At 38.5% G+C, this 13752-nt stretch overlaps 1 protein-coding gene across 1 annotated transcript in view; it reads left to right on the forward strand.

Moving 5' to 3' along the window:
- Positions 1–12750, forward strand: part of NUP160 (nucleoporin 160kDa) — a 49726-nt gene extending 36976 nt beyond the window's left edge. Inside the window, exons 26-34 of the mRNA XM_008574041.1 lie at positions 2169–2329; positions 3141–3201; positions 4038–4148; positions 4345–4468; positions 5286–5387; positions 6848–6989; positions 8718–8843; positions 9972–10076; positions 11786–12750. Of these exons, the coding sequence (XP_008572263.1) occupies positions 2169–2329; positions 3141–3201; positions 4038–4148; positions 4345–4468; positions 5286–5387; positions 6848–6989; positions 8718–8843; positions 9972–10076; positions 11786–11875 (1022 nt within the window). The 3' untranslated portion in view covers positions 11876–12750. The remainder of the gene's footprint in view (positions 1–2168; positions 2330–3140; positions 3202–4037; positions 4149–4344; positions 4469–5285; positions 5388–6847; positions 6990–8717; positions 8844–9971; positions 10077–11785) is intronic.
- Positions 12751–13752: the final 1002 nt, after the last annotated feature.

Genomic DNA, 13752 nt, shown 5'->3' on the forward strand with positions numbered 1-13752 from the left:
TTCCTAATAGTAAAACGTTTGCATATTGTTTATTTTCTTGGGTCATACAGGAAGGGAAGTATAGACTATTAAAGGTCTCTTATCGTCTGCTTTCACAATAACATTCTACCTGATTAGGACCAGTTTAGCAAGATTAATAATGTTTAGGTCTACTGGAGCAAGGCTGTGCTTCTAACACCATGTCTAACGTAGTACAGGTGCTCAAAAAATATTTGTTGAAATGAAAAACAGTTTTATTTGAAAATTGATTTTTTTTTTTTTTTTTTTTTGTCTTTTTCGTGACCGGTAAGGGGATCACAACCCTTGGTGTGGTGTCGCCTGCACCGTGCTCAGCCCGTGAGTGCACTGGCCAGTCCCATATAGGATCCGAACCCGTGGCGGGAGCGTTGCTGCGCTCCCAGCACCGCCCTCTCCCGAGTGCGTCACGGGGCTGGCCCGAAAATTGAATTTTTAATGCTGATTAGTTTCTCTAGTCCCATGCTATCCCAGAACAGTGTATTTTTTATCCCATTCAACCTATACAACTACAGTATTATAAAAGATTCTTTTGTGGTTCATAAGCATTGTGATTGGGTTTTCATGCTATTGTGTGAGATGTGTCTCTCTGTAAACCTTGTTATAACATCGGCACATTAACCATCTGATGTGAAATAAATAAAATATTATAAAAATATGAACCTGTGTTCTTGAGCAGAACATCCAAACATTTCTTGGTCTCAGAATCCTGGGTAGGGATAGGTGACAATATGGCTGAGACTAGCTCTCTAAGCTAGTCTTCTGCACTTGGCATGGGTCTGTAGTACAGTCGGCCCTCCATAGCCACAGGTTTCATGTCTATGATTCAACCAACTGCTAATCGAAAATATTTGGGGGGGAGAGGCACAATAAAAATTAAGAATACAACAATAAAAAATAATACAAAATTTTGGGCCGGCCCGGTGGCACACTGGAGAGTGCGCCGCTTAGGAGCGCAGAGGCGCTCCCGCCGAGGGTTCGGATCCCATGTGGAGACCGGTTCCCACTCACTGGCTGAGCGCGGTGCGGGCGCAACACCGAGGGTTGTGATCCCGTTGCCGGTCAGTAAAAAAGACAAAAAGAAAAAATAATAATAATAATAATACAAAATTTTAAGATAATATAGTATGACAACTATTTACGTAGCATTTGCATTGTATTAGGTATTAGACTAATAGCATTTACATTGTATTAAGTAATCTACAGATGAGTTAAAGTATACAGGAGGATGTACATAAATTATATGCAAATACTATACCATTTTATATAAGGGACTTGAGCATCCATGAATTTTATATCCATGGCGTGTCCTGGAACCAAGTGATGATGGTATCTAAAAGTAAAAAATCACATTTTCCATTATTTTTTTTATTGTGGTAAAAAATATATTACATAAACTTTACCATCTTAATCATTTTTAAGTACACAGTTCAGTGGTGTTAAGTACATTCACAATGTTGTTTAGCCAATCTCCAGAACTCTCGTCCTCCTGCAAAACTGAAACTCTGTACCCATTAAGCAACAACTGACTTTTCCCACCAGCCCCCAATCCCTGGCAACCACCATTCTACTTTTCATCTCTATGAATTTGGCTACTGAAATCATGTAGTATCTGTCTTTTTGTGACTAGCTTATTTCACTTAGCATAATGTCTTCAAGCTTCATCCATGTAGTTGCATGTATCAAAATTTCCTTCCTTTTTAAGTCTGAATAGTATTCCATTGTATTTATATACCACATTGTTTATCCATCCGTGGGTAGATGCTTGGATTGCTTCCATCTTTTCCGATTGTGAATAATGCTGCTATGAATGTGGGTGTACAAATATCTCGTTGCGACCCTGCTTTCAATTCTTTTGGGTTTATACCAAGAAGTGGAATTGCTGGATCATATGGTAATTGTATTTTTAGTTTTTGGAGGAACCACCATACTATTTTCCCTGAGCTGCTGCACAATTTTATGTTCCCAGCAACAGTGCACAAGAGTTTCAATTTCTCCATATCCTCACCAACACATGATTTTTTGGTGTGCTTTTAAGTTAAACTCAATTTTGTTTTAAACTTTAGTATTTGAAGTGTAACAAATACTCTCCGTGTATCTCTAAAGAAACACATTTTTGAAATTCTAATATCTAATTTATTATTGCCTCTTAGCTGGTACAGTGATGTTTGAATACGGAATGCGTCTTGGCAGAGAGGTTCGAACTCTCCGGGGACTTGAGAAGCAAGGCAACTGTTACCTGGCTGCTATTAATTGTTTACGACTTATTCGTCCAGAATATGCGTGGATTGTACAGCCAGCATCTGGTGCTGTGGTACGAAAACTTTCTTTCCTGGGATTTTGGGATCCTTTGTTTGATTTGGTTCTTTCAAAATTATTACTTCATTTAAAATGTCTACTAGGATATTTGTGAACTTAAACTTTTTTGCAACAATTCAGTTGTTATGTATTACTACCCCTTTAGTTCCTAAGTTCAGAATTATTACAGAGTGGTTTTGGAGTTAGTCAGAATAGACTGACTTCAGACAAGTTACTTAACATTTTTTGATGGTTAGTGATTCTCTTGCATAAAATAGGGATGATAATATCTACCTTATAGGATTGTTTGGGTATCAAATGAGATAATTCAAGTAGATTGCTTAGAACAATGACAGTACCTGGCCTGCAAAAAGTGCTCAATAAATGATACCTGCTTTTATTTTATTTTATTTGTTAATCCAATCTATGGTTGTTACTTTAAAGGAAATGCACTTTGAGTTTTTCCCATCATGCTTATGCATCACATATGCCCAGCTACTTCTGCTGTACAGTTCCTGCATTTACTAGGCTGTTGCTCAGGGTTATGGGTGGAGAATATAACTCCAGAACCAAGGAAAGCCAAGTGTTTTATATGGTGGTTAAGTCCATGTCCTTGGACACAGTAAAATGTTATAATTAAGTGAACTAACTTGGCAAACAACTCCATTTCTTTGCCTGATAGTTACAGTACCTTTGTAAGAAAAGCTGTGCTGGTTGAAATAAAAATAATTTCTATTGAGAGAATTTAAACATGAAAGCTCTCAGTCACAGTTAATGATTTCAAAATACTAATTTTCACAGTCATATCACTTGTTTTGTCTTATCAGTATGATCGCCCTGGAGCATCCCCTAAGAGGACTCATGATGGAGAATGCGCAGCTGCCCCAAGTGAGTCAGGGGTCTCATGCTGATTCTTTGCTGGACAGTAGTTATATTGTTATATGACAGTAGTTAGATAGATAGTGATATATAGTTAGAGTATAGCCTTATAACAGCAGAGTCACAGGTTCTGATTCCTGAACTGGCCAGCTGCACACACACAAAAAAACCCAAGATATATAGTTATATGTATTATATATAGTAGTTACAGATATAGCACTTATATATAATATAGACAGTAGTTATTGTAAATAAACATTGTAAATTTTTTAAAATTTTCGACATTGTAATCTGCTAGAGGCTGTCTGGTAGCCCTTTGAAAATACTGTATGGCAGTATGAGAAATGAAAATACTTAAAAAAGACAGTGTGTTTTTGTTGCATGTTATGTTTAAGTCAACTGAATACCAAATTTCATCAGATTCCTTTGATATTACCAGGGAGGCATGATAACTTCCCATAAAGAACCTAGACTGCCTAGATTTGGATACACTTGGTTTTAATTCTGCCTCTCTTTATCTTGGGCATGTTCCTTTCCCACTGATAGACATGACAGTATTTCACAGTTGTAAGAGTTAAATGAAATTGCATGTAAAGTACCTTGTAAGCACCTCCTCGACTGTAGCTGTTGTTATTAGAGTACTTTTATTTGACTCAGCTGTATATGTGATGCACAATGTTAATTTTTGTTAGCTTTTATGGAGTCCCGTTTTCTCCCTTTCTTCATGCCTTTGGAAATTAAATTGAATCTTACTTAATGTTTAGTGGAAGTTGACTGGTTGAGTTAGTCTGATAGACACTTCCATTGTACTTTGGGATTTGAAAATATTTTTCCTTGGTTCATAGCAAATCGGCAAATTGAAATCCTAGAACTGGAAGATCTGGAGAAAGAGTGCTCCTTGGCTCGCATCCGCCTCACTTTGGCTCAGCATGATCCATCAGCAGTTGCAGTTGCAGGTAAGACCTCAGCAGTTAAAGCCTCTAACCTGTCACTACCATTAGCACATTTTAGGGTTAAGCAGTGGACATAATATGCTAGATAGGTATAAAGCATGCGAGTGGTACTCTGAGATATTCATCAACAAAGCAAAGTCTTTACTCTCAATTGCATGTACCCTTGGGTGCACTAAATAGTCTTTTTCCATTTCCACAGGAAGCTCATCAGCAGAGGAGATGGTCACTCTCTTGGTTCAGGCTGGTCTCTTTGACACTGCCATATCACTGTGTCAGACTTTTAAGCTTCCTTTAACACCAGTCTTTGAAGGGCTTGCTTTCAAGTATGTATAAAAGTATCTTTTTATAGTCTAAATTTTCTAATGCAAAGATATTATCCTATTGCTTAGTGTGAAGCAGTAGTCACAAGCCAGTAGCCTATAAGCCATTTATGATTTTTTTTTTTTTTTTTTTTTAAAGATGACCAGTAAGGGGATCTCAACCCTTGGCTTGGTGTTGTCAGCACCACGCTCAGCCAGTGAGCCAACTGGCCATCCCTATATGGGATCCGAACCCGTGGCCTTGGTGTTATCAGCACCGCACTCTCCCAAGTGAGCCATGGGCCGGCCCCATTTATGATTTAAAGAAGCATTTTGTTTAATACAGGCAACAATTAAAATTTCTTTTTAGTGGCTTGTGATTTTACTTTTAAAAAATAAAAATCTTAATTTATAGCTTCTTGAACAATCAAAAGAGCAGATAACCTGAGTTAAGTAATGGTGTCCAGTTTAGACAAGGCATATACTCTCTCTGGTCCTTTAGGACATCTATTGGCCCCTCTCAACATTATTAAAAATTCTTTCTTTCTTTTTTCAGCTGACTGGTACAGGAATCAAACCCTGGACCTTAGTGCTATCAGCACCACACTCTTAACCAATTGAGCTAACCAGCCAGCCCATGTCTCTTAACACTTATTGATGGCCAACTGGGTCATCCAGTTGTGTGGCTTTGAGGAGACAGAAGAGCCAGTACTTCAGTAGTAAATTCAGCAATACATAGACTAAAGCTAAAGTTGTCATCTTATCTCTCTAGTTCTGGTAGCAGAATAAAGGGGTGCATTTCAGCAGTGAGTTGACTGGTGTGGAACCATTTTCATTGCAGATGCATCAAATTGCAGTTTGGAGGAGAGGCAGCACAAACAGAAGCCTGGGCCTGGCTAGCAGCCAACCAGCTCTCATCTGTCATCACTACTAAGGAGTCTAGGTATAGCCCTAGTGTTCATTCAGTCCTGGGTGGGTTTATGTGTCTCAAAGCTGTAGGTCTCTTTCTTTGATTAAATTGTCCTACACAAATCATTTTACTTTTTTCTTTCTTTTTTGGGCTAAGTTTTCGTAGAAGCTACAGAGTTATGTCATTTATTGTCCAAACCAAGATGTCTTAGCCTGTGAAATGTCTTCTCCTCTATATCTCCCTCCTCAAACATTTACTGTACTTTTTCATCAAGAAAAGGTACTCTTACAGGCAAAAGTCTATATTTACTTGATTTCAGAGTGTGATGTTCCTTTTCCCCCCATTCCTTCTATGGAGCCAATACTGCATACTTGTCATCACAGTGTTCTCTTAGAGCTTGTCTCTGAGGACAACTCCTTAGCAGTCTGTCACCCCCTCCCCCCATCTACCATACTTCTTCAGATATCCTCTCTCCATATACTTCCCTAGTGCACCCAATTAGTGTCTACCTGAATGCACTTCAGTTTCTTCTTTCCTTCTCTAACAACCCTAACCCTCAGTAAACTTTCATTCCTGAATTCCATTTACAATTTGTATTATGCAATTTGGCACTTTAGAATGGTAGCATTTTAGAATTTGCAAGTTCTCTGACATTAGTTTTCAGCCCCTAAATTAGCACATCAGAATCACTTATTAAAATGCAGATTATGGGGCCGGCCCGGTGGCGCACTGCGCTAGTGCGCCGCTTGGGAAGTGCGGCGGCGCTCCCGCTGAGGGTTCGGATCCCACATACAGACCGGTTCCCGCTCACCGCCTGAGCGAGCCGCGGGGGCAACACCGAGGGTTGCGATCCCGTTGCCGGTCCCGGTCCGGTACGGGGGCAACACTGAGGGTTGCGATCCGTTGCCGGACACAGAAAAAGACAAAAAAAAAAAAAATGCAGATTATGAGACACTACCCTAGTCTTCTAAGTCAGAACTTCTACATAATTCTAGTGCTAAATCAGGTTTGGGAACCAGTGACCTGAGTCAGTTTCCTTATTTTATTATTATTTATTTATTTATTTATTTTTTAAAGATGACCGGTAAGGGGATCTTAACCCTTGGCTTGGTGTTGTCAGCACCACGCTCAGCCAGTGAGCGAACCGGCCATCCCTATATGGGATCCGAACCCGGGGCCTTGGTGTTATCAGCACCGCACTCTCCCGAGTGAGCCACGGGCCGGCCCAGTTTCCTTATTTTAGAAACCCATAAACAAAGAAGTTAAATAATTGTAGTCACATAAATACATGGTTAGTGGATATATAAGACTTAAAGTCATCTCGTTTCTAGTACTGTCCCCATCACATTGACCTTAATATTAGTTACCATGTAGCTATATTATTGATTCAGTTCTGAATTTCTAAAGATTTTTCCTTGTAAATATATGCTTTGAATGGTACTATAAATATCTATTAAGAATCTGAAACTCAGTCCTTTTTGCTTTTTTCCAAGTGCTACAGATGAAGCATGGCGACTATTACTGACTTACCTGGAAAAGTACAAAGTCCAGAATAACTTGTATCACCACTGTGTAATCAACAAACTCTTGTCTCATGGAGTGCCTCTGCCTAATTGGCTTATAAACAGTTACAAGGTGAGTGGTATCTTAATTTGTGGAGAGTAAGAACCTGCTCTTTATCATTCTGAATAACTTCATGAGATGATTAAAAAGAAAATGATGGAGTCATAACTTATGGGGACTGTATTACTCCATTTCTGTTGCTTATAACAAAATACCTGGAACTGGGTAATTTGTAAGAAAATGAAATTTATTGCTTACAGTTTCGGAGGCTAGGAAGTCCAAAGTCCAGAAGACACATTTGGTGAGGGTCTTGGTGGTGATGACAGTGACTGGGAGTCTCACATGGCAGAAAATGGCAGAGAAGACACATCTGGTGAGGGTCTTGGTGGTGATGACAGTGACTGGGAGTCTCACATGGCAGAAAATGGCAGAGTAGAGAGAGACTAACCTCTCATGTGCTCCTCTTTAAAGCCCAGCGAACCACACCCCTCACCACCATTATTAATCCACTCACTATGGCATGGTTTTATACAATCTAATCACCTCTTCAACACCCAACCTTTCAATTACCATATTAGGATTTCCCACCCTCAACAGTTACAGTGAGAATGAAGCTTCTCCTATGTGAACTTTAGGGACACAGTTTCATCAGTCCACAGCAGGAACTGATTTACATACTTTGGGAAGCTTTTCAATCATAGCCGCAAACACTAAGAATAATTTAACTTCCATTTTGCACATAGTACTGGGTATTTAGATTTAAAGTTCTACAGGTAGGTACTTAAGTTAATGCCTGCTTGTGTGCTCACTGAACAATGAGTTTATATTTATAATAATTATATGCACTTATTCATATAATAATATTCATTATTCAAAAACCCACAGGAGTGGGTGAAGTAGTTTTCAAATACAAGTCAGGTGTCAAAATTGGGTTCTTGGACTGTGTGCACATTATTCGGGTGATGAGCTTCTTCAAAATATAAATTCCTGGGCCCAAGCCCAGACTTTACAGAATCAAATTATCTGGTGCTAGAAGCCAGGAATCTACATTTTAACAAGCTCCTGATTTGATTTTGATGCACACTTAAGTTTGAGAACTATAGTATCAGAACCACCTTGCGTAGAATAAGGAAAGAAAGAATCTTTTTGAGTTAGAAGATGGAGAAGCAGCTAAGATGGCAAATGTAATATTGTGATCAAATTAGAATATAGAAAGTATATTTAAAATAATTAATAGAGCTCTAGAATAAGGAAAGAAAGAATCTTTTTGAGTTAGAAGATGGAGAAGCAGCTAAGATGGTAAATGTAATATTGTGATCAAATTAGAATATAGAAAGTATATTTAAAATAATTAATAGAGCTCTTCCAAATTGAGACTATATTCACTTTTCTTTCACCCTAAGTTAAATACAAATACAAACCTAAAACTGGGAATTCTTTTAGCTTATTTTTCATTTGTCATTCATATATTTCTGAGAGTTAATGTTTAGTACTCAGCATTTCTGGAAAGGTTTGTTGACTTCACTAACGTGGAAACTGAAGTATAGGGAAGTTAAAATATGTCCGAGATCATAAAACAGGGGAGGGAAGACATTTAACAGAGCCTCACAATGTGTCTAGAGATAACTGGGCTCTTGGGAATCCACCTCTTATCCTAAAATATAGATGAGTAAAACAAGGCACACATTTATATTTATATTAAGAAATGTAAATACCAGGGCATCAGACACTCACTATGCTTTGGTCAGTGCCCAGCTAAGATAGAAATAGGTCATGTTCTTAATCACCACCTTTTTACAGAAGGTTGATGCTGCTGAGTTGCTTCGTCTATACTTGAACTATGACCTTTTAGAAGAAGCTGTGGATTTGGTCTCAGAATATGTGGATGCCGTACTGGGAAAAGGACATCAGTACTTTGGAATTGAGGTAGGCATACATAGGTATTTCTTTTTAATAGTATATTATCACACTAAGGAAGATGACGATCTGAAAATAAACTGTGTATTAGTGTGTTTAATATTTACTATTTGTAGTAATACAACTAAATATTGGCACTCCAGGAATCTAGTTTCCTGCTTAGAAAATGGGAGTACATTTATTTCTCCATCGAAAGAATGTGGCTTTAGTTAATACTTGATGAAGAAAAGTAAGTAAAAATAAAATGGTATTTTGTGTGTGCAGGGACTGTGCTAAGTCTCTATAAGAGTTTTCTCATTTAACCCTTATAGCAGCCTTATGAGGGATTGTTTTAATTCTTTTTTTTTTTTTTTCTTTAAACCTATGAGGAAACAGGCTCAGAGGTTAAGTTGCCAAAGCTCACAGATGGTAAATAGGAGAGCCAGATCTAACCAAGTCTAATTAACTACAAAATCAAGCTCTTAAACTGTCAGGTAGTATTTGGAACTTTTAGAGTGGAACTTTGAGTTTTCCTTTTCCAAATTTTTCTTTCCAGATAATTTGAATCTAAATTCAATTTCAGATGGAAATAGCATCATTCATTGGCAATTTAGAGATGAGCTTTGCTGAGTGTGTTTATGGTTAATAGACCTCAGGACTCTTTTGAGATAAAAGATGACATGAATTTAAAAATATATCTCCCCTCACCGCCCCCACACTATCCACATCCAACCCAGGGATGACTGCCCTGCAGCAGGAAACCCCAGACTCCTGAGCTGGGGTTGCGGGGACAAGGGCCCCAGCTCTGCCCTTTCACCCCCACCACTGCTCTGCAACAACATCTTAGAATGTAAAAATAATAATAATTATTTAATTTTTTAAAAGACACAAAATCCAATAAACCAGAAAATAAATTTTAAAAAATAAATAATAAAAATATTTTTTAATTAACTGAGAAAAGGACAAGTTCCCCAACTGAAAAGAGAAAGTGGGGCAGAGGCCCAGTTGTGTGCACATGCATGCATACACACAACTTCGCTTATTGTGAAAAAATAGTAAGTGAAGCATTTTATGTTATAGAGTCCTATGAAAACAACTACCCAAAAGAAATGGCACACTTTTTAGATTTTTTTCAAATAATAGACATTTTCCTCTCAGTTTCCACTGTCTGCAACAGCCCCAATGGTGTGGCTCCCATACTCCTCTATTGACCAGCTTCTCCAAGCTCTGGGAGAGAACAGTGCCAACAGTCACAACATCGCAGTAAGTAAACCCTTTCATGAGGTGTCTTCTGCAAGCCCCTGCATGAGCAGTTACACCTTACAGCTTAATCTTCACTTCTCAAGTATTAAAGGGAGGGCAAAAGCCATTTATTGCCCTTAAGATGTTGCCCTAATCTGTTTACAAATAGGCAAAATGATCTAAGCAACTTTGCCAAAAAAGCCTGATGAGGAACTCTGTAGGTGTTAATTATACAGAGACAAATGGCATGCAATCCATTCTTAAAAGGACTTTAGTAGGGCAGATCATATAAGGTAAACATACTTGAAATACAATATGATAAATTATCACTATCCTGAGTGAACTCAGTATATGTGACAACATTTCCCAGGACTCATATATTAGCTACTGCTTGCCTTGAAAGAAAAAATAAGGGCTGGCCCGTGGCTCACTTGGGAGAGTGTGGTGCTGATAACACCAAGGCCATGGGTTCAGATCCCTATATAGGGATGGCCGGTTAGCTCATGTGGGAGAGCGCGGTGCTGACAACACCAAGTCAAGGGTTAAGATCCCCTTACCAGCCATCTTTTAAAAAAAAAAAGAAAAAATGCTAGCGTTTTCTTTGCTCAGTCAGTCATTGTAGTGATGGCTTATTTGTTTACCAGTTAGTTTCCTGAGCTTTTTTTTTTTCTTCCTTATGTGGCTCACTGGTACAGGCATCCGAACCCTTGACCTTGGTGTTATCAACACCGTGCTCTAACCAGCCGAGCTAAGTGGCCAGCCATGAGCCTTTTAATAGAACTCATGATTTTAAACTTGTTAATGATTCAGTGTATGCGCCTGGTGCTTTTGTGTGTTTCTCTTCCTAAACTGTTTTTCAAAGTATTAGGCAAGAGGAAGAGCCAGCCATGAGCCTTTTAATAGAACTCATGATTTTAAACTTGTTAATGATTCAGTGTATGCACCTGGTGCTTTTGTGTGTTTCTCTTCCTAAACTGTTTTTCAAAGTATTAGGCAAGAGGAAGAAAGGAAGACAGCCATGAAAATTAGTTCCTACCAATTGGTTCTATCAATTTAGGATAAATAAAATATTAACAAATAATTAGAACTATCTAAAATAGTAGTCCTCAGGGCTGGCTGTTTAGCCAAGTTGGTTAGAGCACAGCCTTATAACCTCAAGGTCATGGGTACTGGCCAGCCACCAAAAAAATAAAATAAAATAAAAGAATTTTAAAAAATTGGTTCTCTATTTCACTTGGCAACTAATGACTAGTTAAATCAGATGCAACCTCTTTGGTTCTGGGAGAAGAGTTAGTAGTGCTTTTATTAAAAATACTGGTGCGGGCCGAGCCCGTGGCGCACTCAGGAGAGTGCAGCGCTGGGAGCGCGGTAGCGCTCCTGCCGCGGGTTCAGATCCTATATAGGGATGGCCAGTACGATGCGCTCACTGGCTGAGCGCGGTGCAGCCGGTCACAAAAAGGACCAAAAAAAAAAAAATACTGGTGCAATTTGCATAATTAGAAAATTCACTAGGAAAACAAGATTGGAGTATTATATATAACAGAGAAGTCCAGTTCTTTCAGTAGAATCATAGAGCAGACTCCTCTACTGAAAAGTGATTAAATAAAGCAGACTGGCTAACATCTTTATTAGGTCGAGTCTAGTTGATGAAGTCAAAGTGATTAATAACTTCAATCTTTTTCAAACTTTGAGCTATTCTGTAATAATGATTCCCTTCTTTTCTCTTACAGCTGTCCCAGAAAATACTTGACAAATTGGAGGACTACCAGCAAAAAGTTGATAAGGCAACACGGGATTTATTATATCGTCGGAACTTGTGATCCAGATCATTAGCCTTTGTAACCGCTTGGTGCCTCTTAGGGCTTAAGATTACCCTACAGGAACCCTGTACTCAAGGCCGGTTTTTATAACTGTAAATGATGTGTACAACATTCAAGTCTGCATTCTGCTCAAGATATGAGGGTGGAAGAGTCAGAGGACCCTGTGCTTGCTGGTGGTGCTAACACAATTTCTGGTTTCAACCTTGGTCTCAAGCAGCTGCTTTTGTATATGATTCACAAGCTTTTTTAGAGTTTATATTTTTTTAAACTGCAGAAGACATCCTTTATCTGCAAATTAAAACCCACCTTCACTTTCCAAAACAGCTGATGGTTGTTGGTTTGTTGTAGCTGACCACCAAAAGCAGTCACTGTAACTGTTTTAATTCTTCCCTATCACTTTTTGTATTTCAATGGCGTTATTTTGGTCCAGAACTGACACGTATTTTCTGTATTGCAAACAGAGGCTAATGATTTTGCATACTCTTTTCATTATTTATTGTGGAAGTTTTGTATGGTCTTCAATAAAGTATTAAATAATTTGCCTAGATTAACTCTAAAATGATGACCAGCTATTTAAGGAAGATACCTTATTTTGAATCTGATTCTGAAGCTAAAGTTGAGTAAACTCTTAGCTAAGAAAATATTGGAAATTCGTCATCTATAAAAGCAACAGATTTTCAAAGTAAATTCTTTTAACTCTGATTTATGATAATCAAGCCAGACTTGATCATACAGTTAGTCTAATAATGGATGAAAATATAAACTTTATTGGTCAGATTCAGAAGCATTCATGCCCGCAAATTTTGGGGAAAGTGAAAAATAATAAAATCTTGTATTTTATTCTGTATATTAAAGTTTCTCTTTTAAGGAAACCATCTGTATGCTACTTGTATGTCCTTTGGCCTTTCTTGAATTTTTCATAAGCCTTTAATTTTTATACTGTCAATACCATATTTACATTATATGCTTTAATTAACAGTGTGAGTTTCCTCATGGTATGTTGTTGGTAGATATGGAGGTGTATGGTTCTTTTTCACTTTAGCTCTACCATGATTAATAAGAGGCATTCAGTGCAGTTAGGGACTGGGAGAACCCTTGCCCTCCCAGCTCTCTAAATCTATGGCTTTCAACTATAGTGAGAAAGACATTTTGACCCTACATATACATACATAACTAAAAAGTTTCACAAAATTTCTATCCTCACCATGTACCCTGATATGTTCATGAATGACTAATGGAATATAACTGAGTCTGAAAAACATGAAACCCTGTTGTAGCCATCTCTGAAGAGCAACAAATAGCAAGAGACTTGCCCTGTTCAGAAACCTGTCCATTTGTGTTGCTGATCAAAGCAGTGGTTTCCGTGGAGTCAGTTCACAAGACACTGACTGGCTTTTCCTGTCCTCATTAATTTGGTTCAAGATCTAGAACCCATCCTGGAGCCAACCCAGCTCTTCTGTTTGTTTTCTTCTACCTTCCTCACTTTGAGTCCCAACAGAGAAGAACGTGCCTGCGTCTTTCCACTCCACTTTTCTCACTGCTTTGGGTCTGCATTTTTGTTTGCTTGACCACTTGATTTTTTTTTTTTTTTTTTTAAAAGATGACCGGTAAGGGGATCTTAACCCTTGACTTGGTATTGTCAGCACCACGCTCAGCCAGTGAGCGAACCGGCCATCCCTATGTGGGATCCGAACCCGGGGCCTTGGTGTTATCAGCACCGCACTCTCCCGAGTGAGCCACGGGCCGGCCCGACCACTTGATATTTTAATAGATCATAATAGCATTATTATTCTTTGTTTCTTCCAACTCTGGCAATTTTCTTTTTTTTTTTTTTTTGTCTTTTTCCGTGTCCGGCAACAGATCGCAACCCTCAGTGT

This window comes from Galeopterus variegatus, unplaced genomic scaffold, assembly GCF_000696425.1.
Source record: "Galeopterus variegatus unplaced genomic scaffold, G_variegatus-3.0.2 Scaffold990, whole genome shotgun sequence".
NCBI classification, from domain to species: domain Eukaryota; kingdom Metazoa; phylum Chordata; class Mammalia; order Dermoptera; family Cynocephalidae; genus Galeopterus; species Galeopterus variegatus.